The 25,405-nt window shown below is 49.6% G+C and overlaps 1 protein-coding gene across 6 annotated transcripts in view; it reads right to left on the bottom strand.

Annotated features, from left to right (window-relative positions):
* The window catches only part of znf521 (zinc finger protein 521), a 104,959-nt gene that overhangs the window by 54,495 nt on the left and 25,059 nt on the right, over positions 1-25,405 (bottom strand). For 4 of the 6 annotated variants that reach the window (XM_076293518.1, XM_076293517.1, XM_076293514.1 and 1 more), the window contains 2 exons: positions 1,637-5,166; positions 1,302-1,386 (listed from right to left, as the gene is read on the bottom strand). In XM_076293518.1, the coding sequence (XP_076149633.1) occupies positions 1,302-1,386; positions 1,637-4,810 (3,259 nt within the window). In that variant the 5' untranslated portion in view covers positions 4,811-5,166. The remainder of the gene's footprint in view (positions 1-1,301; positions 1,387-1,636; positions 5,167-25,405) is intronic. The other 2 variants (XM_076293516.1, XM_076293515.1) reach the window with 1 other exon arrangement.

Genomic DNA, 25,405 nt, shown 5'->3' on the forward strand with positions numbered 1-25,405 from the left:
TATGGCAGACATCAGAGTTCTTCAACACACTACACACAAGTTTTAAACCAAAGTGTTGTACATGGTCCATATACATTTAGTCAGCACTCATGACAAAGATTACATGTCTTTGTGATGCTAATGGGCTCTCCATCATCCCTAATGACATGTATAACCCTTAGATGAACAAGGATGGCAATCACATTACAGTAAAGGCAGGTTGCAGCTGAGTGTATTACATATAATCTGTCCAACAACTGTCCATTTACAGTAGCCCAGTCCTCAGAGAACAATAGACTAAGCACAACCATGGGTCAAGTTGGGGTTGTACAGCAATCTAGCGTGATTGGCCCTGACCATTCTCAACGTCCCTCTCCTGCCGGAATGGACGGGCTGGCCTGCTGACTCGGGCATAAAATGGGATGAAAATGCAACGTTGCCAGAAAAGCAGTTCCCATCTGGGACAATGTTTTCTTCCCCATTGTCCTCCTGTCCGGGAAGGGTGTCAGGCAAACCTCAGCGAGTCTGCACTGTTAAATGCCTCCTTTATCATGCTGCTCTTTCCTCCCAGCGCAAGCAGCCAGGATTTGGTGGCTATAACCATCATCCAGTCCCACAACCACCCACATGAAGGTCATAAGAGCAGACTCTGGGTAAAAACAACCCTGAGGGCTGCCACCCAGCACACAACTCTGCTCTATTAGGCCCATATGAACAAAACAAAACCCAATGGATATATGGATAACAGACATTCAATGTAATTGTTGACGCCTTTTGTATTAAATTATTAATCAATTGATATTGATGATTGTGTTGTTGCCTGACTACATATAATTTTGTATAAATAACAGTAACTAAAAGCAGAGAACATTGCTCAAAATTGTGCAGTCAAAAATTAACAGCATGCCACTGTAAAAATTAATTAACCAAAGAGAAACCACATATTGTGTTCTCTCAGACAGCATTAATCTGGAAACTTATCATAATGGTTGCCTGAAAAATTATTGGTTTGTACAGAATCATTTCTATTAAGCATTCACTCTAAAAACTGCTGGGTTGTTTCAGTGACCCAAATGCTGGGTCAAGGCATCTGGATGATGTTTTGGGTAGATTTGACCCAGCGTTGGGTTAGATATAGTAACCCAATGCATTGGGTTACACGAAATCGAGGCTCGACCGTTAGGTCTCCATATAAATCGAGCAGAAGAGTTATATAGAGCATTTGAGTTTTAGAGTTCTATAAAGCGTTTGGGTTTTACTATATTTTATGTTACCATGCCGCTAATGTTTGAGAGTAAGAATGGATGAAAGGATTCACTTACCAAGCATGTGATTGGCAACATGGACTTGAATGTCCCATTCGCTGTAGAAGACCATCTGGCACTTGATGCACTGGTAGGTCTTCTTCTAAGTGCAAAGAAAAAACATCATACAAAGAACTTTTGAAATTCTTAAACACTGAAGTGGAATGAAACTAAAATGATCTGAAGACAATTCTAAAATATAATCACAGCATCTGGCATTAGTGCCTTTGTCTCACTTCATCTATTAGCATTACATTTGCATTCCATTCTAGCCTGTGCCACAGCCTCAAAATAACTTTCAAAGTGACATTCTCCGAACTCCCCGATGGGATGGCGTTACTTGTGATTCTCACCTCGTCGGTCGTCGCCGGGCTCACTCTGGGCATCGGGGACACCTGTGGGGTGCGGAGCTGGCCGCTGCCGTCCCCGGCCTGGTCCTTGTGCACCGTCTGCACGTGCGTCTGCAGCTCGGCCTCCGACTCGAACTTCACGTTGCAGCTGGAGCAGCGGGTCTTGGCGGCCGCCGACGAGGAGGAGGATGTGGATGAGGCCGAAGAGGAGGCGGCTTTGCCCTTGGCGTCGCTGGGGCTGTCTCCTCCAGGGCCCCAGGAGCCCGCGGTCCCCGAGGACACTGGGGCTCCCTGCTGCTGCTGCTGCTGCTTGGCTCCATTCATGGTGGGGCTGGAGCTCTTGCTGCCGGCCGCGCTCACGCAAGCGGCGCACAGCCCGTAGGGCAGTCCATTGATGTCCAGCTTGACCAGGTCCTGCTTGGAGCGGAACTCTTTCAGGCACGAGGCGCACTTGAAGAGCTTCTGAGCCTGGTGGTGCTGACTGTGCTGGTGAGGGATGACATGCGTGCGGCCGACCGGGTGGTTGGTGGACATGGTGCCGGTCTTCTGCATGTGGAACGTGCCGTGGATCTTGAGCTCGAGCGTGGAGGTGACGGTCTGCATGCAGACAACGCAGCGGAAGCCGGTCAGCGAGTTGCGCAGGTCCGGGTGCATCTGGCAGTGCTCCAGGAAGTCCTCCTCGCTCTGCAGCGGCATCTTGCAGATGCGGCAGCTGCCCGTGTCCAGGCTCTTGCTGTGGGTGACCTTGTGCTCGGTCAGCGTGAGCAGCGAGGGGAAGCGCTCGCCGCAGATGGGACACATGTAGTGCTTGACCGGCCCCAGGTGGGTCTGCATGTGCTCGCGAAGTCCGGCCTCGGAGAAGAAGGTCCGCGAGCAGACGTTGCACTTGTGGCTGCCCTTGATCATGTCGGCCTTGCGCTTGTGCATGGCGCTCTCGCCGGGCCGGATGTTGTGGTCGCGGAGCTGGTGGTTGGTCAGCAGGGACTCCATGGTGTACGAGGCGCCGCAGATGTCGCAGCTGTACATCACCTCCGAGGTGTCCACGTCCTCCTCGCTGCCGTCGTGGCTGTTGTGGGACTCCCCGGCGCCGACGTGACCACCACCTCCTCCTCCACCTCCTCCTCCACCTCCTCCTCCATTGCCACCGTGGCTGTTGCCCATGAGGCCCTGCAGCTCGGGGTCGTCCTTGGACACGGGGTCGCCTCCGCCCGAGGTGGAGCCGTTGGTGCCGCAGTTCTGGGCCTTGCCCTCGAACACGCAGTGCTTCTCGCGCAGGTGGCGCTCCAGCAGGATGATGGCGTGGAAGGCCTTGCTGCAGAAGCGGCAGTTGTACTTCTTGCTGTGCGTGGTGATGTGGCACTGGAGCTCCACCTCGGTGCTGAAGGACTCGCCGCAGAAGATGCAGCGGTGCGCCCGGCCCTGGTTCTCCAGGTGGCTGTGCTTGACGTGCAGCTGCAGGTCCGTCTCGTGGCGGAAGTCCCAGTTGCACGAGGTGCAGCGGTACACCTTCTTCTCGTTGCTGTGCTTGACCGCCAGGTGGAGCTGGGTGGACACCTTCGAGTCGAACACCTCCTGGCAGAGCGTGCAGCGGAAGAACACGAAGGTGTGCATCTCCAGCAGGTGCTTCTGCAGGTCGTCCACGGTGGTGAACTGCTTGTCGCAGCTCTCGCAGATGTAGTAGGTGGAGGTGATGGTGAAGTGCACCGTCACGTGCTTCAGCAGGGACTCCTGGTTGGGGAAGTCCTTGTTGCACTGCGGGCAGGTGAGCATCGGCACCACGCTGTCCAGGTGCGTCTTAAGGTGGGTCTGAAAGAGGTCCAGGCTGGTGTACTTGGCGCCGCACTGGTTACAGATGAACTCACTGGCCGAGCGCGAGGACTGAGTGGCGTGCTTGAGCAGAGCCGTGTCCACGGACACGGGGGACGAGGGGCTCAGGGCCCTGAGTGACCGCTTGCCGTTGTTCATGTAGTTGAGCGCCAGCGGGATGTTCTTGTGGTTCTCCTTGATGTGCTTGTTGAGCTTCAGCACGCTGTTGAAGATGGGCGAGTTGGTGCAGTACGAGCAGGAGTAGACCTCCACGATGGGGTCCTTGGAGCTGACCGCCAGCGGCGAGTCGAAGCGCAGGCTGCCCGTGTCGCAGTGGGTCTGGCGCACGTGCTCGTCCAGCGTGGCCTCGGTCAGGAAGCCCATGAAGCACTGCGGGCAGAAGAAGGCGTTGCTCTCCTTGGCCACGGGGCTGGGGAAGCCGTGCGAGCAGCGGATGTGCTCCTGGAGGGCGTTGAGGTCGCCCAGGACCTCCGGGCAGAAGTTGCACTGAAGTAGGGCGTCCGATAGCGTGGCCAGCAGCGCGGAGGGGTCCTCGGCGTTGTGCACCTGCTTCAGGTGTTCGTTGAGATTGAAGAGAGACGGCAGCACCTCCAGGCAGAACTGGCAGGTGTGGGCTTGCTCCGGCTTGTCCAGGTGCATGGTCTTCAGGTGAATCTGCAGCACGGCTAGACTGGAGAACACCTGCTTGTTGCAGTAGATGCAGCTGTAGGCGGTTTTGGACTGCTTGGCCAAGCGGCCAGGCATGTCGGAGGCGTGCTGGGCGGTCCTCTTCCTCCGGCCGCGGGTCTTGGGGACCGGCGGCGCCACGTCCACCATGGTGGAGCTGTCCACGGAGAGGTTGGAGTCGGGCGTGGTGCTGGACACGGACGTGTAGCCCACCGTCAGCAGCGAGGGGCTGTTGCTGTGGTTGCTGGACTCGGGCAGCTGGTGGACGTCCATGTGGGCGTAGAGCTCCTCCACGGTGGCGAAGTGCTCGGAGCACACGGCGCACGTGTGGCCCTTGCGGTCGCGGTCGCGCCCGTGCGCCTGGTCGATGTGGCTCAGCAGCGTGCCCTCGTCGCCGAAGGGCTCGTGGCAGTAGATGCACTGCAGCCCGGGCCCCAGGACGGCGTCGTCCGACGGCGAGCACTCCGGGTGGCACTCGGCGATGTGCCGCTGCAGCTCCTCGGGCACGTCGAAGCCCTCCTCGCAGCGGCTGCACTTGCGCGTCTCGGCCCGGCCGCCCGCTCCCACGCCCTCCTTGGCCCCGCGCTCGTGCACCTGCATGTGTCCGTGGAGCGAGCTGGCGTTGAGGAAGCCGCGGCGGCACACGGGGCACTTGTGCGGCTTGTTGGAGGCGTGCGTCTTCATGTGGATCTTGAGGTGGTCGCTGCGCGAGAAGGCCGAGTCGCACTCGCCGCAGTGGTACTTCTTGTCGCCGGTGTGCAGCTTGACGTGCCGGTCGCGGCTGCGCTTGTGCTTGAACAGGCGGCTGCAGAAGGTGCAGCTGAAGGGGAGCTTGTCGCCGTGGCTCTGCTCGTGACGCTTCAGAAAGCTCAGGCGACTGAAGGACTTGTCGCAGAACTGGCAGGGGTAGGGAAGGCCGGGAACGCCTTCCTCCTCACCAAAGTCGTAGTCATCGCCGTGGCCGGGGGACGTCTGGTCTTTGCTGGAGGGCGAAGATGCAGGCCAAGAGCAGGAAGGGTCATCCTCAAGGTCAGCTCCGTCTACAATGACAGGAATGGGAGAATGGAAGACAATTACACTACAAGTGATCACACACATAAAGCATAGGCCATTACAGTGCATAAGGTACTGTGTGTTCTTTTCATGGAATCTCCTGTTAGAAAAAATGAAGAGGATATACACACTCTGTGTGTGTCAATCTGTTGGTGTTTGTGTGGCTCGAAGAGGTGGGAAGGGAGAAAGAGACATGGAAGAAGATCATTTAAAGCACACCGTGGAAACCAACAATGCCGAGTTGCTATTTTTCCTTCTTTTCTTTCTTTCTAATTTGCAATGGAACTTTAAACATGGCCACTTTTTCATATAATACCTCACTTTAGGAGTCATTTCAAAAAAGTACATTTGAATAAGTAATTTAGAGCATAATTAAAGGGGGGAAAGAAGTACAAGAAAATTAAAATGCTTTTACCACAATTAACCTTGTAGGTGGTCATGTAATGACTAAACCCACTGCGACTCAAAAAGTAATCTGACATTTTCACCCAGCTCGACGCTATTGGCTGCTCTAAGATGGATGCCCTGCGTGAGGTAAATTAGAATACCTCTATTATTCTTTAACAATCACTTGGATTGTTTCTACAAAAAAGACCCCACAATGACCACACATTGAAGTAAAGAAATATAGCTATTTTAGAACTAAAAATCTAGAGATATTTAACTCTTTTGATAAAAATATAGAAATGGTCATAATGGATGTAAGTGTGTATTTGAAAGAAAAGCTTCTTCTTCTTCTTTTTCTTATTAGTAGTATTAATAGTAGTACTTCTGCTACTACTATGAATAACAATAATATATTCTAATATACATATAAAAAACAGAATAGCAGTTTCCTGCATACTGCATGGGCGTACACATTCATGGCCAGTTCATCAATGTTGGCACAAGTGTGTGAGCGAGTCCTAACGGCACAGAGGCATCCCTACAGCGGGGGCACTGGCTATCTGGCACTGCCCTCTCGTAGCCCGTGCCAGGGGCCAGCGAGCGGGGCAGGGTTGGGGGGATGGAGAGAGGCAGGGATGCTGGAGAGGAGAGAACGCCCTACCAGGCTCGACCAAGGACGGACAGGTGCAGCCCGTGACCTGAGGTAACTGGGCAACTGTCAGTGAATCCCCCTTTTTCTTTTACAGGTAGCCTACATTCATACACACACACACACACACAAACACACACACACACACACACACACACACACACATACATACAGACACACACAGACGCGCACATGCGCACAGGCATATGCACACTAACACACACACACATTCACACTTATCTTTCACCACACAGTATCTATCTCAAAGCATAGTGTGCACATTGAGCACAGGAACAAAAGCAAAAAAATCTGACAAAACTCCATAATACACCCAGCGCACTGCTTTGCCTAGTTCAAAAGGTTACAGGCCACTACTTCCTCAGCTGAATTCTAAGTGCTGTGAACTTCCGCACTTAAATAAAACACTGCAATTCCTACTCTTTGGAAAACAGCGAGTCAAAAGGCGAAGCTGAGAACAGGAAAAACAAGGGGAAGCTGCTGAGATTTATGAGGCGGCCGAGGGAAGGCATAAAGCTGGCTGTCTGGACGTAGCCTCTGCTCGGTCCTTCAGTGGACAGGCCAGTCTCTTGGAGTGTTTTTTTTTTTGTGTCTTTTTTTTGCTGTAGATATCTGCTTTCTGTCAGGACAACATGCCCCTCAACGAGTACTTAACCCGCTGTGGCCTATCTTCAGGAAACAGATGGGGTCAGGGGGCATCCCCCTGTTCCTTCAAACTGCTGAAAGAGGCACATTGACGGCTACCTCCTCACCGCCGAGCCGGCCTCCCGGAAACCTCCCAGCCCCGGGCATCGTGCCAGGCTGACACGGGCTCACCATGCCAGGGAGGCCTGGACCACAGCACAGAAATGCACAGTGTTTTAGTGCTTTTTATTTTTCATGACTGATGACTGGCGGTTTACGAATACAGTTTCCTGTGAAGGAGCCTTAACTGCAGCGAGTAAAAAAGCTGTCTATGACTGCTTCAAAACAAAATATCTCTTAACAGCAGAGACTAGAGTATCATGCCCCACTTGACCAGTATCAACAAATGAAAACTTTTGCTTTCGTTTATTTTTCTTCTTTTGTTACTGCCAGTGGTGCATCAAAATTTTATTCCTCAATATGTCATATTTAAAAGCATAATTTTAAGGTTGTGATATTAAGCAAAATAACTTTCAGTATCTCTACTTTGAATGGGGAGAGAGAAAACAGGATGCAACAGTCAACACACAGACATGTGCAACACACACACACACACACACACACACACACACACTCACACACACACACACATTGAGAAAGTGAGAGAGAGAGAGAGAGAGAGAGAGAGAAAGAGACAGAGACGAGTGTGTGAACACCGGCGGATGAGAGCACAGATTGCCCCGGGGGACCTGAGAGGAAAAGAGTGCAGGGCGTTTTTTTTTTTTTTTTTTCTCGACATGTTTTTCCCCTCCTTCACCCAGACGAGAAATGCCCGGGCCCCGGCAGCCTGAGTAAATAAAAGAGCAGGGCCTCACTTCCAGCGTCTCGCGGGCCAGGAGCCCGTGTGCACGACAGCGCTCTCTGTGCCGCTGCCAAAGGGGATGCTGGGGCCTGAAAACCTACACCCTGCAGCTGAAGGGCTGTCTTTGTTGGCCTGCCAAAGCCTTCCTGAGCGTCCTCCAGCCAACAGCCTGTCACGTCCTGGGAGGAAGACCTCCATCTTAGGACCCGACGCTGTTTTGAGTTTTTTCCCTTCTCTCCCCCCCCCCCCCTCTCTCTCTCTTTCTCTCTCTCCCTCTCTGTCTGTCTCTTGTTTTAAACGTGTACAGCTCAGAACAAAACAACACATTTGCTAGGCTCACGCGGGGACAGCTGGAAACTCATTTGACATCTGTTTTGTTGGGGGAGCGTTTGCCAGCAAAATAGCAACATGGAGGAGTGTGTCAAAGACGTAGAGCGTCTCGCTAAAGAGGAGCCTACCCCGCGTCGATACCACACAAGGGGGGTAGGGGAGGAGGAGGCGTAGAGGAGGAGGTGTAGAGGAGGAGGCGTAGAGGAGGAGGTGTAGGGGAGTTCACACACTCTGCTGCTCTCTGCTGAGTATCTCTTTCCCCTACTCTTCCCTCCCTTCTGGTGAGGAGATTGGACTTCCAGAGACGTACCCGTCATTTCTCAAAGCACATCCAGACTAAACTCATATGACCCTCACCGTCCCGTCTTCAGCCTTGTATAATATTCCACCTTCCCATTGGCCTGACTCAACTGCCGCTGCACCCTTATATAGTCCTGGCCCTGGTTGAGCAAACAGCCTTGCTCAAATAAGAGTGGGTGTATGTGTGTGTGTGTGTGTGTGTGTGTGTGTGTGTGTGTAGGGGGACCTGGTCTACGGGCTGGCTAGCTGACTGACATGCATATGGTTCGGACGGAACCCACTGCGAGCCACACTGACCTGCGCCAACGCCAGTACATTAGCCCTTTTGTTTCCAGACCTGCGCCAACGCCAGTACATTAGCCCTTTTGTTTCCAGACTGGACGGCTCTTGGTGACAGCCACAGCTCAAAAGATGCAGGAAGAGATAGCAAGAACAGAAGGGAACTACAACATGAGTGAGGGAAATAAAGAAAGAAAGAAAGAAAGAAAGAAAGGGGAGAATGCAAGGTAGAGAAGGAGATAAGAGGGGTGAGAGAGAAAGAAAGAGTGGAAGAGACAGAAAATGAAAAAAATGGGGGGGCTAACAGGTGGAGTGGTATGCTGAGAGGAAGTTAATGAGTGGAACTAAGCTACCAACTTTGTAGTGGCGTGATTTTGGTGCTAATTGCTGTGCTGTACAGCGAGGAAGAAGATTTTGTTTTCCTGCTAGTGGATGGCAACGGCAGGAATGGGAAAGAAAAGGTGAGACAATCACCTTTCTTTTTGGTGAGCCAGGACTGTGTGAAGATTGACACATTAGACGCGAGGGTGTCCATCTCAGACCCTCTCTTTTTCACTCTTGTTTCTTCTTCCCGCCACTAAGGTGGTGAAGTATTCCTGTCGCATGTGTCATGCCTCTCCTAAGGGACTGTCGGTGTATGCCCATTTTCAGATGTTGACACTCAGACATACCTGGGAACCTGTTTCAATCTGGCAGCAGTCACAGTCTGTTTTCACCTCACTCAAAACACGGTAATGAGTAAACTCCAGCAACTTCAAACAAAGTACTTTGAGAATAAACCTCCACAGCAGATTTGCATCTGAGATATAAAGCTGTTAAACCACGTGATGGCATATAAAGTGACTCTGTATCTCTGCTGCTTAACTGTCATGTTAATGTATTGAGAGTGACACTTCAAGTCACACTTTATAAGAGATATAAATACTCCATAAATGTACATACTATGCTAATAAACAGACTAGACTTTTATGTCCATAGATACATAAATCATTTCATCCAATTCTCAGTGTGTGTGTGTGTGTGTGGGGGGGGGGGGGTGTGTGGATGCGTGTGCATGTGTGTATGTGCTTTTACCTCATGCTTGCATGAGGCATGCATTGATTCATTAGCTTAAAAGAACTGTCAACTTGTCTGATATAATACGTGACCCCAGTTCATATTGCGCGAAATAAATCCTTTAACAGTCACGGAAATAAAATGGTGAGCAAGTCCCCAGAGATGGCTGATGTGTCACCACAAAGCCTGCACCATTCCCTGGAACACGCTGTTTGAACAATACAATGTCATGTGCTGTGCTATGTCTGACACTTGCAGTTAAGATCTAATGATAAGATCCCAGAGAGCCATTTGTTTAGCAGAGAACCTCTGAAAGTGATTTAAATTTAAGGGCTAATTCCTATTCTTGTTCCATCATTTGTAATTCAGGCAGGTTTGAGGCTAATCACTGCTATACGCGGACTCGGCTGTCTCGGGGGCTAGAGGGAAGCTATCTTGCATTTGGAGCAACGATAGCAGGTAGGAAATAGTGCCACACAACAGCAGCATAGTTTTTAATAGCAATAAACCCTTTATATAGACAGATTTATCATACGGCTGTGTTCAACCACATACAGGAAAAACTACTGAGTAGTGTTTCTTCATATTTTTTAGAGATAGTGTACATTTTTAGCTTTGTGTGCATCTTCTTCACCTGGTGTCATCTGTGGTCAAAAGGGCTGATTGTCACACCTGGTTTATATCTGTCTGCCACACACACACACACACACACACACACACACACAAACACACACACACACACACACACACCACACACACACACCCATGCACACACACACACACACACACACACTTACACTCACAGACTCTGTTTTCTTTCTCTTCATCAGCTCCTTTCCCACATACACCCAACAAGCACTTTCTCTCTCTCTCCCTGTCTCTCTCTCTCCTTCCTCCTCTCTATCTCACTCTCTTTTCTTCTCCCTCTCTCTCCCTCTCCCTAAGCAAATACAATATGCTTCTTTACACATCACTGAGAAATGTCAGGCCCCCGCGTGGGTCTTGCCATAGATCAATCAAATCTGCCATGCCACTGGAGAAGACAGGCAGTGGAGGGGAGGGGGGGGGGGGGGGGGGGGCAGGGCAACGCTTGAGCAGTGAGCAGCCGCACGGCAAAGCTTCCTGTAACATCACGCTCGCCTTGACGGCCAGCGTCAAAACACAAGCACACAAATACACACACACACACACACACACACACCACACACACACACACACACACACACACACACACACACACACAAATACACACACACACACACACACACACACACACACACACACACACACACACACAACATGCGGATCGGCTGTCGGAGGGCTTTTATGAGAGCCTGCGCAGATCCGTTACAGCGTCAAAGATGTCTATTATCGTACGGCCCTCCGTCTCTCTCCCATTCTCCCTCTGTCTCTGCCTCTCTCTGACCACAGGGGAGCGGGCGGCCGGCCGTCAGCTACTTTGTCCACATTACCCACGTCCCCCAGCACAGACAGGAGCATTTGGTCAATGTCCCAGAAATCACAGCGCGCTGGTGGCTGCCCAGGAAAGTCAGACAAATGAACGGCTGGAGAAGGAAAAGTAGGGCAGTCAGTCATCCTTTACACTGCCTTCCCCTTTCTCTCTCTCTCTCCCTGTCTCTCTCTCCCCTTTTCTCTCTCTCTCTCTGTCTCTTTCTCTGTCTTTCTTTCCATGAGACGATGCAGGAAAATCAGACGAGGTGAAGTGAAGGATTCCATTACTGATCCCAGGCTTGCGTCCAGCACGCCTTCCTTCAGCGGATTTTTAGTGGGGGTTTGGAGGGGAAGGATTAGAAGTTGCATTTCACATTAATCTTCCTAAAAGCTTATGATCGCCACCGTTAACAAGTGGCTATTTTGTGGAGTGCTTAGAGAAAATGCATAGCAGTCTCACACAAATAGTCAAATCTAATAGTAAATAAATAGTAATATTATAACATTTACTGTAGACGGTCAACAGTGAAAACATGGCGACAAAAGAATTGAGGTCTTTGACTGTGCCCTTCCTTTGGCTACACAGTGAATATGGAGAATCCCTTGCAGTGCGTCTAATAGCCTCAGGCGTTTCCTTGCGCGCCGCGTGGAGCGGGGGGAGAGAGAGAGAGAGAGAGAGAGAGAGAGAGAGAGAGAGAGAGAGAGAGAGAGAGGAAAAGACGGGGTGACCAGGTCAGGTGCGGCCGCGCAAACAGGAAGGTGGATCCGCCCGGGGCCTTGGCTGGGCCCGCGTCCCCTGTGGCCCGCTGGGGGGGAGGACAATCTGTCCCCCAGCACAGCGCAGAGCAGAGCGCCCGCTTCACTGCTCCACCTCCCAGGGTGCAACGGGAGGGGCCGGGGGGAAACGACAGTTTGTGCTTCCTACCGGCTGTGGCAGGGGACCCAACACACACACACACAAACACAAACACACACACACACACACACCAGAATGGGCTCCAAGTGCCTGACCACTCACGACAATATAGCTAACAAAAAACGCATTCATATTTACCATGTCTCCAACCTGCTAGGACATCTTGTTTTATTCAGAGGGAAAGTAGCATTACGAAGGCATGATATGAAAAAATAAAATACCAGGGATAAGTTGCATCTTGGCTGTGTGCAGAGGATATGTGATCCAGGTTTGGTTCTGTGGCTTTTTAGCGCTATGGATTCTGCAAGATTAATAGTGGTTCTTTAAGAAATCGCTGCCTTAACCTCGCACTGCTAAAATACACATATTTCATCATGCCCACTAATGAGCACAAAAAAAAAAGATATGCTGACTAACTGGTCAGCTGCCTAATTAACGGCATGTTCCTGTAGGTCCTATCAAGTAGCTATTAGCCACACACATGGTGATGACAGCACCGGGGGGGAGGTGGCTGCAGTGTGTATGACTGTGTTCAGCATACGCTATACAAATTCAGAGAACAAGTCTGCCTGTCTGGTTCTGGCTAAGCCCTCTGGTTTGGGGAGGCGCTGAGCGTCCGAGCGGGCTGGACGAGACAACAGACAGGGGGCATTAGCATTCAGCAGCCGGGCCTGACCCCTCACCCCAGCGCTGATTAATACCGCCTAGCCGCCGTTTGATTTCCCGTCAATCGCGTCCCGGCCCTGTCACCGGCAAAAACAACTCCGAGAGACAGCTCGCGGAAAAACGCACCAGAGGAAAAAAATATATGCGCCACAGAGGAGGGAGGGTGTGTGTGTGTGTGTGTTTGTGTGTGTGTGAGAGAGAGAGACAAGACAGAGAAAAACAAGTGTCAGCCCAAGCAAGACCATGTATTTTCATGCATCCCTGTCTTAAATGTCAAGATTTTCTGTATCCCTCTCTCCTACTCTCTCCCTCTCTCTCTCTCCATCAGTGGATGAGCTGACACTCGACCGAGCCCAGAAACAGACACTGCATTCATTAATAATTAGCCCAGCCGAGAGAGTGAGGTAAACTCCAGTGAGCCCCCAACAACCCGCACACCCCCCCCCCCCCAACACACACTCACACACACACACACACACACACACACACACTCACACACACACACACGCACACATACACACACCCCACCCATCCCCTCAGCCCTGCCCGCCTGCCGCCTGGGCTCCGCATGTATTTTTTAGGATTATTTTCCCTTTCCCCTCGCCTGGGCGTGCGCCCGTGCCAAAAGAGAGCAGGCTTTCGACCGAGCGCGGGGCTACAGATGTCCTCCTCCTCCTCCTCCTCCTTAATCATCGCGCTAATACACTCCAGATGAATAAACATCTTCATCTCGGCTCCTCCAGAGCCCACGACTCCTCTGCCCGCCACCCCGGCGGGGCCACTCCGGCGCGGATCAGGGACAGATGGGCAGATGGATAGGTGGGGACCGACGGAGGAATGAACCCTCTGCCGGAAAAAAAGCCACAGGCGGGCTTTACCATTTCCCCCCTCTCGCTCTCTCCCTCTCTCTTTTTTACCTTGTCTGATCTACGTCCCCTCTAGACACAATTATCACCATGCTCTAATTATTTTTTTACTGCTTACTACTGGCACTTTCCACTCTTGTGTGTGTGTGTGTGTGTGTGTGTGTGTGTGTGTTTATTTAATGTGTGCGTGCATGGAGCACATTTGTGGGCTGCAGTTGAAATGGGGTCCAGGCTGGTGGTGACACGTGAAAGCGGAGCGAGCGAGCGTGTGAGGGAGGGATGGAGGACCCAGGGCCCTGGCCCAGCCCTGCTCCCCAGCCGGCCTCCAGACATCTAAGGCCTGCGCTTTACTGTGGCCAAGGAGGAGTCAGAGGATCAAACGACGAGTCTTGTCTTCGGGGTCCTCTGTGACACTCCCCTACATGTGTGACAGCCATGCTCAAAGAGATAGAGGCAAGCTTCTTTCCGGAATAGAGCTAAGAGCTAGGCTACATACTATATCATATATAAATAGTGGTGGGGACATATCCCACCCGTCCCCACCGTAATCTACGCGTATGACTATATGCCATGGCCAGGATGTCTCAACATCCGTTTCGTATCAATTGCAGGGTTTCTTATTCGTCCATACTGAACAACAAGACCATAAGTAAGTACATAATATACATACAAACAGTACAGGTTTGGCAAAAGACCATACTAAAAACAAGCTCTGCCATCTCCTGATGAGAATGAGCACGGTGAAAACACCATACTAAAAACAAGCTCTGCCATCTCCTGATGAGAATGAGCACGGTGAGAAGACCATACTAAAAACAAGCTCTGCCATCTCCTGATGAGAATGAGCACGGTGAAAAGACCATACTAAAAACAAGCTCTGCCATCTCCTGATGAGAATGAGCACGGTGAGAAGAAACACAGAGCAGTGGGGACAGACAAGAGTTTGAAGAATATGTTGCCTAAGTGACCATTTCTTTCACCCTTTTAGTCAAGGATCTGTCATCGGCTCCTCTCCTGCTGAGCACAAGGGCTGAGCTGGACGAACAGCAGTCGAGCATGGGCATATGAAACTATTTAAACAAATAAAAAAAACACTGTTCTATTGTATTCTAGCTTTTGGAACGGAATAAGAAAATAAATTGTTATATCAAAAAGGACATTTGTTGGAGGGGGGGCTGGTTGCATGATTTTTTTTACATAAAGAGAGACTCTGGTAGATTTAAGAAGATATCTGATACTACTGGTTGCATGACTTTTTTACATTAAGACAGACTCTGGTAGACTTCAGAAGATATCTGATACTACTTTGGGAGAAGAAGAGCATCAAAAAAGATTATTTTTCTCTGGTAAGATGATCGTCGTGCTCTTGTGTTACATCAAAACGGCTTGCTGCTTGCCATTCAAGCCTTCATTAGAGTGTCAGACTGGCCCAGGAGGAGGAGCAGGGACAGGAAGCAGAGGTACAACAAGGGAGGGAGGCTTGGTGCAAAGGTGCCGCACTGCCTCCTGGGTAATTAGCAAAACATGAGCTATGGCATGCGGGTGTCCCTGTTGAGCCCCGAAGCATGTGACTGTGGCAAGATCATCTTGGGAGAGATGCCAAGTGTGGAATTCAAAAGCCATCAAGAACATTGCCTCAAAATGACACACACACACACACACACACACACACACACACACACACACACACACACACACACACACACACACACACACACACACACACACACACACACACAGTCCTCTCACAACAGTACTTGGTAGTGAGTGTTTAGTGTCTGTCAGTAAACCATAGTCCAGGTGGGCTGAGGCTGTGGGCAAACATGTCGGGAGATGGGTAAGAACAGCGGCCTCACTCACGTAAGCTCATCAAAACAATTACACGTTAGCCTAACACAGCCGAGTAGCTAATACGCTTTAATTCCACAATAACAAGTGTGAAATGATTTGAAACACACACCACCACCACCAGCACCCTTCCTCAAGCGCTGCTTAATAAGAGGTCTTGATTAGAATGCACTAGCAACAGCCGCGGCACACACGGTCTATGGGTTCTGTAGGCCTCAGATAACCTTTATTCTTTAGGGTTTAATTAACGCTGGCTAGTGTGCTGCTTTTCTTTCGGCAGAAAAAGACTTATTTCTCCGGCCTCCCTAAGCCCAAATCCCTCTCTTTCTCCCTGGTGTGCTCGACTTGTTTATTCCTTACAACAGGTACAGCATTCCTATTAAGGGCAGGGGTTCTTACAGGAAAAGGCTGAATTATTTACTATGAACAGAGAGTCTGCTGTAGCTGCTGAAGGACTTTTCCTCCCTTTTCTTTTTCGTACGAGTGTTGTTTTTGAGGTTATGGAAAAAAAACGTGATAAATCATCCATGGACATTAAAAATAACTGTGGGCAGCCAGTGCAAAGGCCAGAGTGGTGTAACTCAGTGCGATATAGCAAACACAAGAAGTAGTAGAAAAACCTTCAACCCTCATTCTGTATGGATCCAGGCAGCCCTTGACTAAAAATCCTACTATTTCATTCCACTGAAAATATGACTACCTTTTTCAAACAGGTGGAACACAGATATTGTAATCATAATGATGAAAGAAAGGAGTTTGTGAAGTGGATCCTCGAGAATGCACCGTGTGATGGTGGTGGGGGGTGTAGCCGTGCAAGTGAGTCGTCTGTATTACTCCATTTGTCATTATCACAATAAGTGGCATACAAATGGTAATCTCCAACCCAAGACATCAGAGGAACAAATGGCGCCACAAAGACATGTATGGCAGCAGCACCTGCTGTGGGCCAAGCCCAGGTCCTCTGACACACAGGTGAAGAAAGGGAGATTAGTCAGGAATCTGCCGCAGATCAGACATGGGTCACGCTTGGTGGAGCCACGGCCTACTCACTCCGAGGAAGCTCAATGAGGCCAAACAATGATGAAAAAACAACAACCACCACCACCACAACAACAACAACAACAACACAAAATGCATATTACTAAGAGGGGACGCACACACACACACACACACACACAAAAAGGCAGTGAGACAAAGAGAGTGAGGGAGGGAGAGAGAAAACAGAGTGGAAAAGAGAGCATACAGGAAGAAAGAAAATGCAGACAAAGACAGGAAAGAAAAAAGAGCAGGAGGGAAAAAGGCTGATGGAGTGAGAGTGCAAGAGAAGAACACAGAATGAACAGACAGGCAGTGGAGAAATACAGACACGGAGTAAGAGAGGGAAACAGAGAAAGATAGAGATGAGAGAGAGAGGAGAGAGAGAGAGAGACAGAGTGTGACAGAGAAGACATAGTGAGAAATCAAATTTGCAAGAACATAACAAAAAGCAGTAGCGCAGACAAGAGGGAACACACATGGGTATTTGTCTAGCTGTCTGCTCGGGCAGCCTCCTCTGGAAGTTTATTAAACAAGAGCTCTTCAAGTGATGGCTCCCCACTCACATATGAGAGCAAGGCTAAGCTACTGGGGCTGAAGAGAGAGAGAGGGGGGGGTAGAGAGAGAGAGAGAGAGTGTGGGGGGGGGTGAGGGGGTGGGAAGAACGGGTGAAGAAGAGAGGAAAAAAATACTAGCACCATGGCCCCCATCTCTCTGAAATTCTTTTATTTCAGCCATGCATTAAGCCCGCTCCCCACCGGGCACTGCTCTCCTTCCTGGTGTGGATAAAGCAGTCCCCGGGGAGACCTGCCGGTAATTTCCAGCTTCTCCAGAAACTCAGGTATTAGAACAGACCGCACAGGGACCCGCCACAATATACCTCCACAATTTCAGGAGCTCTGAGAGACAGAGAGAGAGAGAGAGAGAGAGAGAGAGAGAGAGAGAAAGGGGGAAAAAAGCGGGAAGCCCCCCCACTACCATCAACCCCCACACACATACCCCCATCTCCCCTAGGGCCCCCCCCAGTTCAAATTTCTGAAGTGCAGTAGAAAGAGAGGTGTCTCGTGGGAGAGCACACTAGCAAAAATCCACTGCATTCAAAGCTGGGGAAAGAGAGAGACAGAGAGAGAGAGAGAGAGAGAGAGAGAGAGAGATGGAGAGGGAGAGGGAGAGGGAGAGGAGGAAAAAAACTAGCATTTCCTCTCTGGTCTGGCAGGAGCAGCCTTTTTTCCCCTAGCTCCCACCGGAGGCTTTTTACAAAACATGTGTTGCTGACATGTTGACAGATTGCTCAGTGAAGTGTTAGGCGCATGCACACGGCTGGCCATTTAGGGGGACATGGATTCCAACCCAACATCCTCTACCTGAGGCGCCATGTTTTATACATCAACCAGAGGAGGAGCAGGAGGAGGAGGAGAAGAGAGGAAACAATGAAAAAGGTAAAGGAGCCGTGGACTCTGAAAGGAAGGCAAGAGAAAAAAAATACATCAGCTTCTAAGAGGAGGGACTGAGTGCCAGGCTGCCTCAGACCATTTATCCCGGTTATGTGTGTGTGTGTGTGTGTGTGTGTGTGTGTGTGTGTGTGTGTGTGTGTGTGTGTGTGTGTGTGTGTGTGTGAGAGAGTGTGTGTGTTGAATGGGGGGAGGGGGGGTCATGGAAAAAGAGGAGGATGTGAACAAGTATTAGGTGACTAAAAGGATGTGAGTGGCTGCATGGGTGAATCAAGATGTAACAAACGACAACAAAAAAGAAAATCGCAGAGGAGCCAAACCCAAACAAGTCGTAAAAAGGGAAAAGAAAAGAAAGGAAGAGGAAAAGAAAAAGAAAGAGAGAGAAAAAAAATCGATAGTCGCAGGATCTGATCAAATTGCACCTTTCACGTCCAACTCGTGCTCCAGCCGGGGTATCGGCAATGTTACGTCTCAATTGGCCAGCGGCTCCAAAAGTGCTGCCGTGGCAACAGAATGGAAATGGGGATCATAATGTATTCATGGTGCCGGCGACCTGGGGGCTGCCGAGCACCCTCTCTGGGGACACCACTTTACCCTGAGCCAGACGTGTCTGGGCAAAATCACTCCACACAAGGCAGGAGCAGAATACTGAGGAGAGAGAGAGAGAGGGAGAGAGAGGGAGATGCAGAGAGAAAAACAGAGAGAAAGAGACACACAGATAGAGAGGAAACAAAGGAAGAGGGAAATGAACAGATCAAGACAAAGAAGGTGAGAGAGATGGAGAGATATGGAGGAAAAGGGACAGAGGAAGGTGACGTGTCATGTGACAAGTGAAAAGAGGCAGGTAGACAGGTAGGGAGAAAAAGCAGACATGATTGGGGTGTGCAACTGTGTGCGTGCGTGTGCGTGTGTGTGTGTGTGTGTGTGTGTGTGTGTGTGTGTGTGTGTGTGTGTGTGTGTGTGTGTGCGTGCGTGTGTGTGTGTGTGTATGTGAGTGAAAACGAAAGGTGGAAAGTTATGCATGGAGAAGAACATTCTAGAGAAGAATTCTGCACAGTTTAAAGTATGGCTGCACGATTTGGGAAAGGCATATCATTGCAATTTTTCTGACAAGCTTCAGTTCAATATTCTAAATCTCGCTTTAAATTGGCCCACTTCTGATTGGTGAGCATGCTTAGTGCATGAGAAACACAGTGAACCTGTTAGGTGAGCTTCACTGTCAAAAGGAGGATAAAGGGAGGATGACATGAATATAAAAATCAAAGATGTGGCAAGATTAACCACTGGGACAGAGTTGCGAGCCGCACGATTAATGGCAGCCTTTGCGATGAGCTAACTGCATTAGTTCAAATTGTGATTTTGATTAAAAATCGACCAATTGTGAAGCCCTAGTCGAAAGGTTCGCAGAGAAGGGGCAAGTGTGCGAGGGTTCACACGGCACCATAGGAAACAGTGTCTGTGCAGGAAGAGTACACAGGCCCGACTCCTGTGGACCCTTTTGGGCTGTTTAGGACTGATCGCAAAGAGCAGATACAATTCCACTGGACATGAAAGAAAACCATAAGCCTTTTCTGCATGTAGCTAGATATTAATGACAAGATGAGGAAGACTCAGGAAAGTGCACTCAGACAAGATGTAGAGAGGGAATAGAGAATGTGGTTCAAGAGAGATCTACGGTGCCATAACAGATTCTATACATTTTCCCGGAGAAGTGCAGGGATATTTATGGCCCATTTGCCCTGGAGCGCAGGCATGCCTCTCTACCCACATACCTGGAAACAAAGCCTCCGAGGGGAACCCACGTCTCGGAGAGCAAGGCAGCGCTGGCCACTCTCTGGGCCATTTCCTCCACTAATGACGTCTCCACACACACATGCCGGGCCCAGCCAATGGGGCAAGCCCAGCACCAGGGCAAAAAATAGCAGGCGTCTTGCCAGGTAAACATCCTCAAGCCTTTGGTGCACTTACCTGCACTCCTACCAAAACGAGTCGATACGTCCATGTGCAAAAATAAAGACAGCAAAAGGTGAGTGCTGAGCAGCGATCGAGTGTTGAGGTTACTAGTTCTCCAGCTCTGGTTGATTCACGCCTCGGAGATTGTGGTTAAGTTTTGCACCGCAGGTTTGAGCAAATTTTATCCTTCCTCTGAGACGGCACCCCAACTCCCAACGTCTCAAGGCCGACGCCTCACGGCTAACCTTCTATACCTACGTACAGCCTTAGGCGCGCAATACTCAACCCTTGTGCATCCTTTCCTTTCCTTTCTAATGTCAGATGAAAGAAGTTGATATGTTAGCTTGGTAGCCTTCTGCAGATGCGTGAGGACAATGCAGACAAAAGGAGAGAAGCACAGACAAAAAGGAGAGAGTGCGATCAAGAAGCATGAACAAAACAAGTTGTACATTTCATGTGAGAAGTGATGGAAAGTGAGTAAATATGAAAGTGAGTAAGAGAGAGAGAGAGAGAGAGAGAGAGGGAGAGAGAGAGATAGGGAGAGAGAGAGAGAGAGAGAGAGGGAGAGAGAGAGATAGGGAGAGAGAGAGAGAGAGAGAGCACATTTAGCAGCATGGTGCTGAGCAGGAGTGAGTGTGGAGAGAGAGCGAGTGTGAGAGAGCCAAGGGCATCAACAGAGCGTTCCTGGGTGGAGATGACCTCTGGCCATCCTCAGGCGCCTGGTTTATCTGACAGCCTGGGTAAGCCAAGCTCATTCCTAACGACTTCAGCGCAACCACTCCCCCAGGTTGTTTTTATCCGTGCTTACAGAAGGTGCATGACAATGGGCTGGACTGAAGGACCTTACAGGAACTTAATGCCATCAGGTGTTGGAGGTGGGAGACATGCTTTTTGAGGATGCTACAGATATGTGTGTGTGTGTGTGTGTGTGTGTGTGTGTGTGTGTGTGTGTGTGTGTGTGTGTGTGTGTGTGTGTGTGTGTGTGTGTGTGTGTGTGTGTGTGTGTGTGTGTGTGTCTGTGTCTGTGTGTGTCTGTGTTTGTGTGTGTCTGTGTGTGTGAGAGTCATGTTGCCCACCAGCAGCCTATGATGTAAAACTTATCCACAACAGAGAGGGACTAACACTCTGAAATTTGGCTATGGCATTTTAATGTGCACTGCATTGAATTACTTCCCAAGTAGTTACCCGGAACCTTTGATGAGCTCATGTCACTGCATACAATATGATATTCCTAAAGTGAAGTATCTAATTTCTTGACCATGAAGTCAAGACCTGAATGTGTAATCTTGCCCATTACTGACTGCACCAAAACTACACTGATGTGAGTTATGCCACCAGTTTGATTCAGGCATGTAATACCCCGTGTCAAAGGGCATCAAAGTGGATGCTACCGTCAGGCTCATCTCTTGATGAGTCTGCCTCTGGCCTCTCTCTCTCTCTCTCTCTCTCTCTCTCTCTCTCTCTCTCTCTCTCCCTCCCCCTCTCTCTCAGGTGTAGCAGTGACGGTGCATGGCTGTTTAAAAAAGGGGCCGCAGCACACTCCTCTGCAGTGAAGATTAGTAACCATCAAGGGTTTGCATATTGATGCCACTACTCATTCTGCTTGCATATTTACAGGCCTCAAAGACCAGTAGCCTGAGGTGAGAAACAAATTACATCTCTGCCCAACCCCACGTCGCCCGCTCCCTCACTCACTCACTCTTCCTCTCTTTCTCCCACTTTCATTCCCCTCTCTTTTTCACCATCTCTCTTTCTCTCTCTCTGTCTCTCTCTTTCTCTCTCTCTCTCTCTCTCTCTCTCTCTCTCTCTCTCACTCTCTCTCTCTCTCTCTCTGTCTGTCTTTCTGAATCTCTTTCATCCCCATTTCTATTCCGATAAGGCGTCTCAGACTTTGCATCCGCTGCCCACCCTGGTCAAAACCAAACAGTCTCCTCATTATTTGGATAACACCATCAGGTTGCAGTCTTGCGGGGGAGCCGTTCGTGGACTGTTGAATGAGGCGCGGGCAGGCAGGCGTGCGTGTGGGTCGGAGCCTGGGAGTGGACACTCGTGGGCTTTTCTCAGGATGCTAATGAAGACAAGCGCCCTGTAAGTAAGACGGGCCAATCCTCAACCCACCAACCTGGAAGAATAACAATCGACCAACCGGGAGATGAATATGATAATGCTATTGGATTAAAATCCAATCACAGACAGGGTTGTTTTGTGTTGCCGGTATTAGCAGAGCGGTTTTCAGCCAGCACCGTACATCATAAATAAGGGATGAAATCCTCCAAAACATAGAATATCCGACTAGCCAAACCACAGAATATTGACTCATGCATGTTTTCTTATTCAATAATACACATCATCCCAAAGCAAAGCATAACAAAAAAAACACACGAAGCCTTATGTTTAGCCTACACCACTAATGTGTCAAGCTGCTAAAGACGGACGATTGTTTATTTAGCCATCCACCGTCAGTTCTATTAGGCTAAAAAGAGTTTATTTCAGACCCAGGCAAAGCAGGCATGGCAAGTTACTATTTAATCAGATGCTTTAATTTATCATTTAGGTGCTGAGTTATTGCCGTGCCCAGCAGATTTGAGGATCTAGCAGGAGTGGCGCTGTTGATATCAGACATGCGAAAGAAGATCAGACGTTTGTGAAAAATAGCCTAAATATTCATTTCAAAAGTTCTGAGTGCAGTGGGTCCATTTGGATAAGGGTGGCCTTGGAGCTTTTAGAAGATTAGCAATTTTAAAGTATTCATACTGAGCCAACCCTCCATCCCTGTTTTATTCATTTCATTTTTTCCCTGAAATCTGATATGACCCCAGGTTTAACCTGTGCTTTAAAACACTGTCATTTTCAACGACTAAGACAGCAATGCATTAGTATGTGTGGGTGTCTGTAGGGAGCGTATACTCGCGGCTGTGTATTTCTATGCGTAGGCTTCCATGTGTGTGTCATTGTGTACCTACTCCAGCAGTAACTCCACCCCTCTGCACCTGGCACTAGTAGGATGTTCCCTGGGCTAAGATGTGGCGATGGGATGGGGAGGGAGACGGGGTCGGGGGGTAAATGGGGTAGGTGGTGATGGGAGGGGGGGAGGGGGGGAGGGGGGGGATCGATCTCTGGGGCAGTGATAGTGTGGCAGGGGGCCCACTGTGGCCGAGGCTAGCGTCACTCGGCTGGCCCACCTCCTTCCTGAAGGCCGAGTGTGCAGGAAGGAGCCACCGGGGACGCATAAAGCTGTCACGCCGGTCACTCTTTCCATCGCCTGCCTCCCTCTCGCCCTCGCTCTCCCGCCACATCTCTCCTCACCAGTGGCCAGTTTGGCAGCGCTCACTCAGGAAAAAGGGGAGAGGGAAAAAATGAGAGAAAAGAGAGAGAGAGAGAGAGAGAGAGAGAGAGAGAGAGAGAGATAGAGAGAGAGAGAGAGAAAGAGAAACCTCTGGGTTAGATGTGCGGTACATTTCCAGGCTGACGCAGGCAACATTTCCTTCAAGAACTGCTCTTAGCAGAAAGGTGATGCGGGGCCATGTAAGAACCTAACACTGAAACACTGAACACTTACAGGCCTGCTGTACACTGTGTGCAGTAATTCTCCTGCGACTCACAAAATGAGACATGTATATATTTCTATTATCTATTTCATTACAATTATTGGCATGAACTTAAGCTCCAGTAATTTATTCTCTAAAGACAAAGAACAATTCCTCAAATATTAGACAAAGTCTGTGAAAAGATAGCTTTTCTAGCTAGTCTCCGTTGACAATCCTGATAGATATTTTATCATTTTATTATTGTATGACTTCTATTGAAATTAAATTATTATGTATGTATCTGAAATCTATCCCTACAATAAGTATTCTCTGCAAGTAGTGTGGAATGGACTGTGTTTTCAGGTACTCTATTCAATTGCCAGTATAATAAATCATTTCACACTCATAAGTTTTTATGTGTGTGAAAAAGCTAACATATTCACACAACATAGATATCTCTCATAGCACAGACATGCCTCTACACACACAGACACACACACACACACACACACGCACGCACGCACATGCACACGCACACACACGCATCTTACACAAAACATCTCTAAGAAACACAACACCCATGAAAGGCTCTTTGGCATTTGATATGCTAATGCAAATTCATAATTATGTGGTGTGTGTGCCTTTGATTATGTTTTCACACTTTGCATGATTGTTTATTAATTCTTGCTGTAGCAACAAAGCAAGCATTCATTTGTAACAGTCGTAGCAGACACCTGTTTGGGGTGTTTTGATCAAGGGAAACACTCATGCTTATTACAAACCATGGCAAATGGGTGTGCACTTTTCATGAATACCCTTTCTCCCCGATCGGGATTTTATATGCTAACCATGATAGTGAGCCTGTCTTAAATATTAATTGTCCAGATGTATTAATTATCGATGCTGGGCGCAGGTCTGCTCGGCAACAGTGGGGAAAAAACACACACAATGCCACTGCACCCATCACCTGACTCAAACGTCCTGCCTCAGCAACAGGTTCATCATTATTCCAGCGAGTGGTAGCGTGTTACAGAGAGAGAGAAAATAATTTGAATGCAGAGGCCCTGTGAGAGTGAGAGAGGGGGGGGGGGCCACAAAGGAGAGATCCGGTGTGCACTCTTGCTGCCCTCTCGCACATTACCTGGGTTTAAAGGCATTATCATCTTTCAGGAGTAGATGAGGAAAATAGAAAATTTCTCTCTCTCTTTCTCTCTCCCTCCTTTTCTCTCTGTCTTTCTCGTTCCTCTTTTGAATATTTTGCCGGTGTCGATGCACACAACCTGTCTGGCATTAGTGATGTGCTTAATAAAAGCGCAGGGCAGGGTTGGGAGGGGGTGGGGGAGGGGGTGTGTGGGGGGAGGTGAGGTGGGCACGGGAGCGCAGCGGCATGAGCGAACGTGCGGGTGGGTAGGCGGATGGATTTGCCTGGCAGGGTTGGTGTCTCTCGTTTGCCTGGCAGGGTTGGTGTCTCTCGTTTGCTGCGATAAGAGCAGCGGACCCCTTATCAGCGGCGCACACCCCGCCCAGGAGAAGCAGTCAACACATCGCTCTCTCTAATTACCTGCAAAGCAGCCCCCCCCCCCACCCCATACAATATACAACCATCCTGCCTGTCTGTCTGTCTGTCTGTCTGTCTGCCTGTCTGTCTGTCTGTCTTTTCTCTCCCTGTCTCAGCCTCAGTGCTTATGTGTGTGCAGCCTCCTTCAAGGATGTGTGGGGTTGATGAGACATTTAACATCTTCACTAAGAGGCCTGTGTGGCTTTCATGCATCTAACAAAGAGGAGCGTGGCGATGGACACACACACAACACAACACAACACAAGAGCATGAGGCCACGGAATGCAAACACACATGCATTATGCACACTAGGATACAGACCCCCCCCCCCCCCCCCCCCATAATCTCCACACACATACACACACACACACACACACACACACACACCAACACGTACACACAAATGTACATTTACATGCATACACAAACAGACGCGCAGCAGAGCTCTT

This window comes from Alosa pseudoharengus, unplaced genomic scaffold (genome assembly GCF_046254945.1).
Source record: "Alosa pseudoharengus isolate Yale_2024_CS ecotype anadromous, Long Island Sound unplaced genomic scaffold, YU_APseudo_1.1 YU_APseudo_1.1_scf_2, whole genome shotgun sequence".
Taxonomy (NCBI): domain Eukaryota; kingdom Metazoa; phylum Chordata; class Actinopteri; order Clupeiformes; family Clupeidae; genus Alosa; species Alosa pseudoharengus.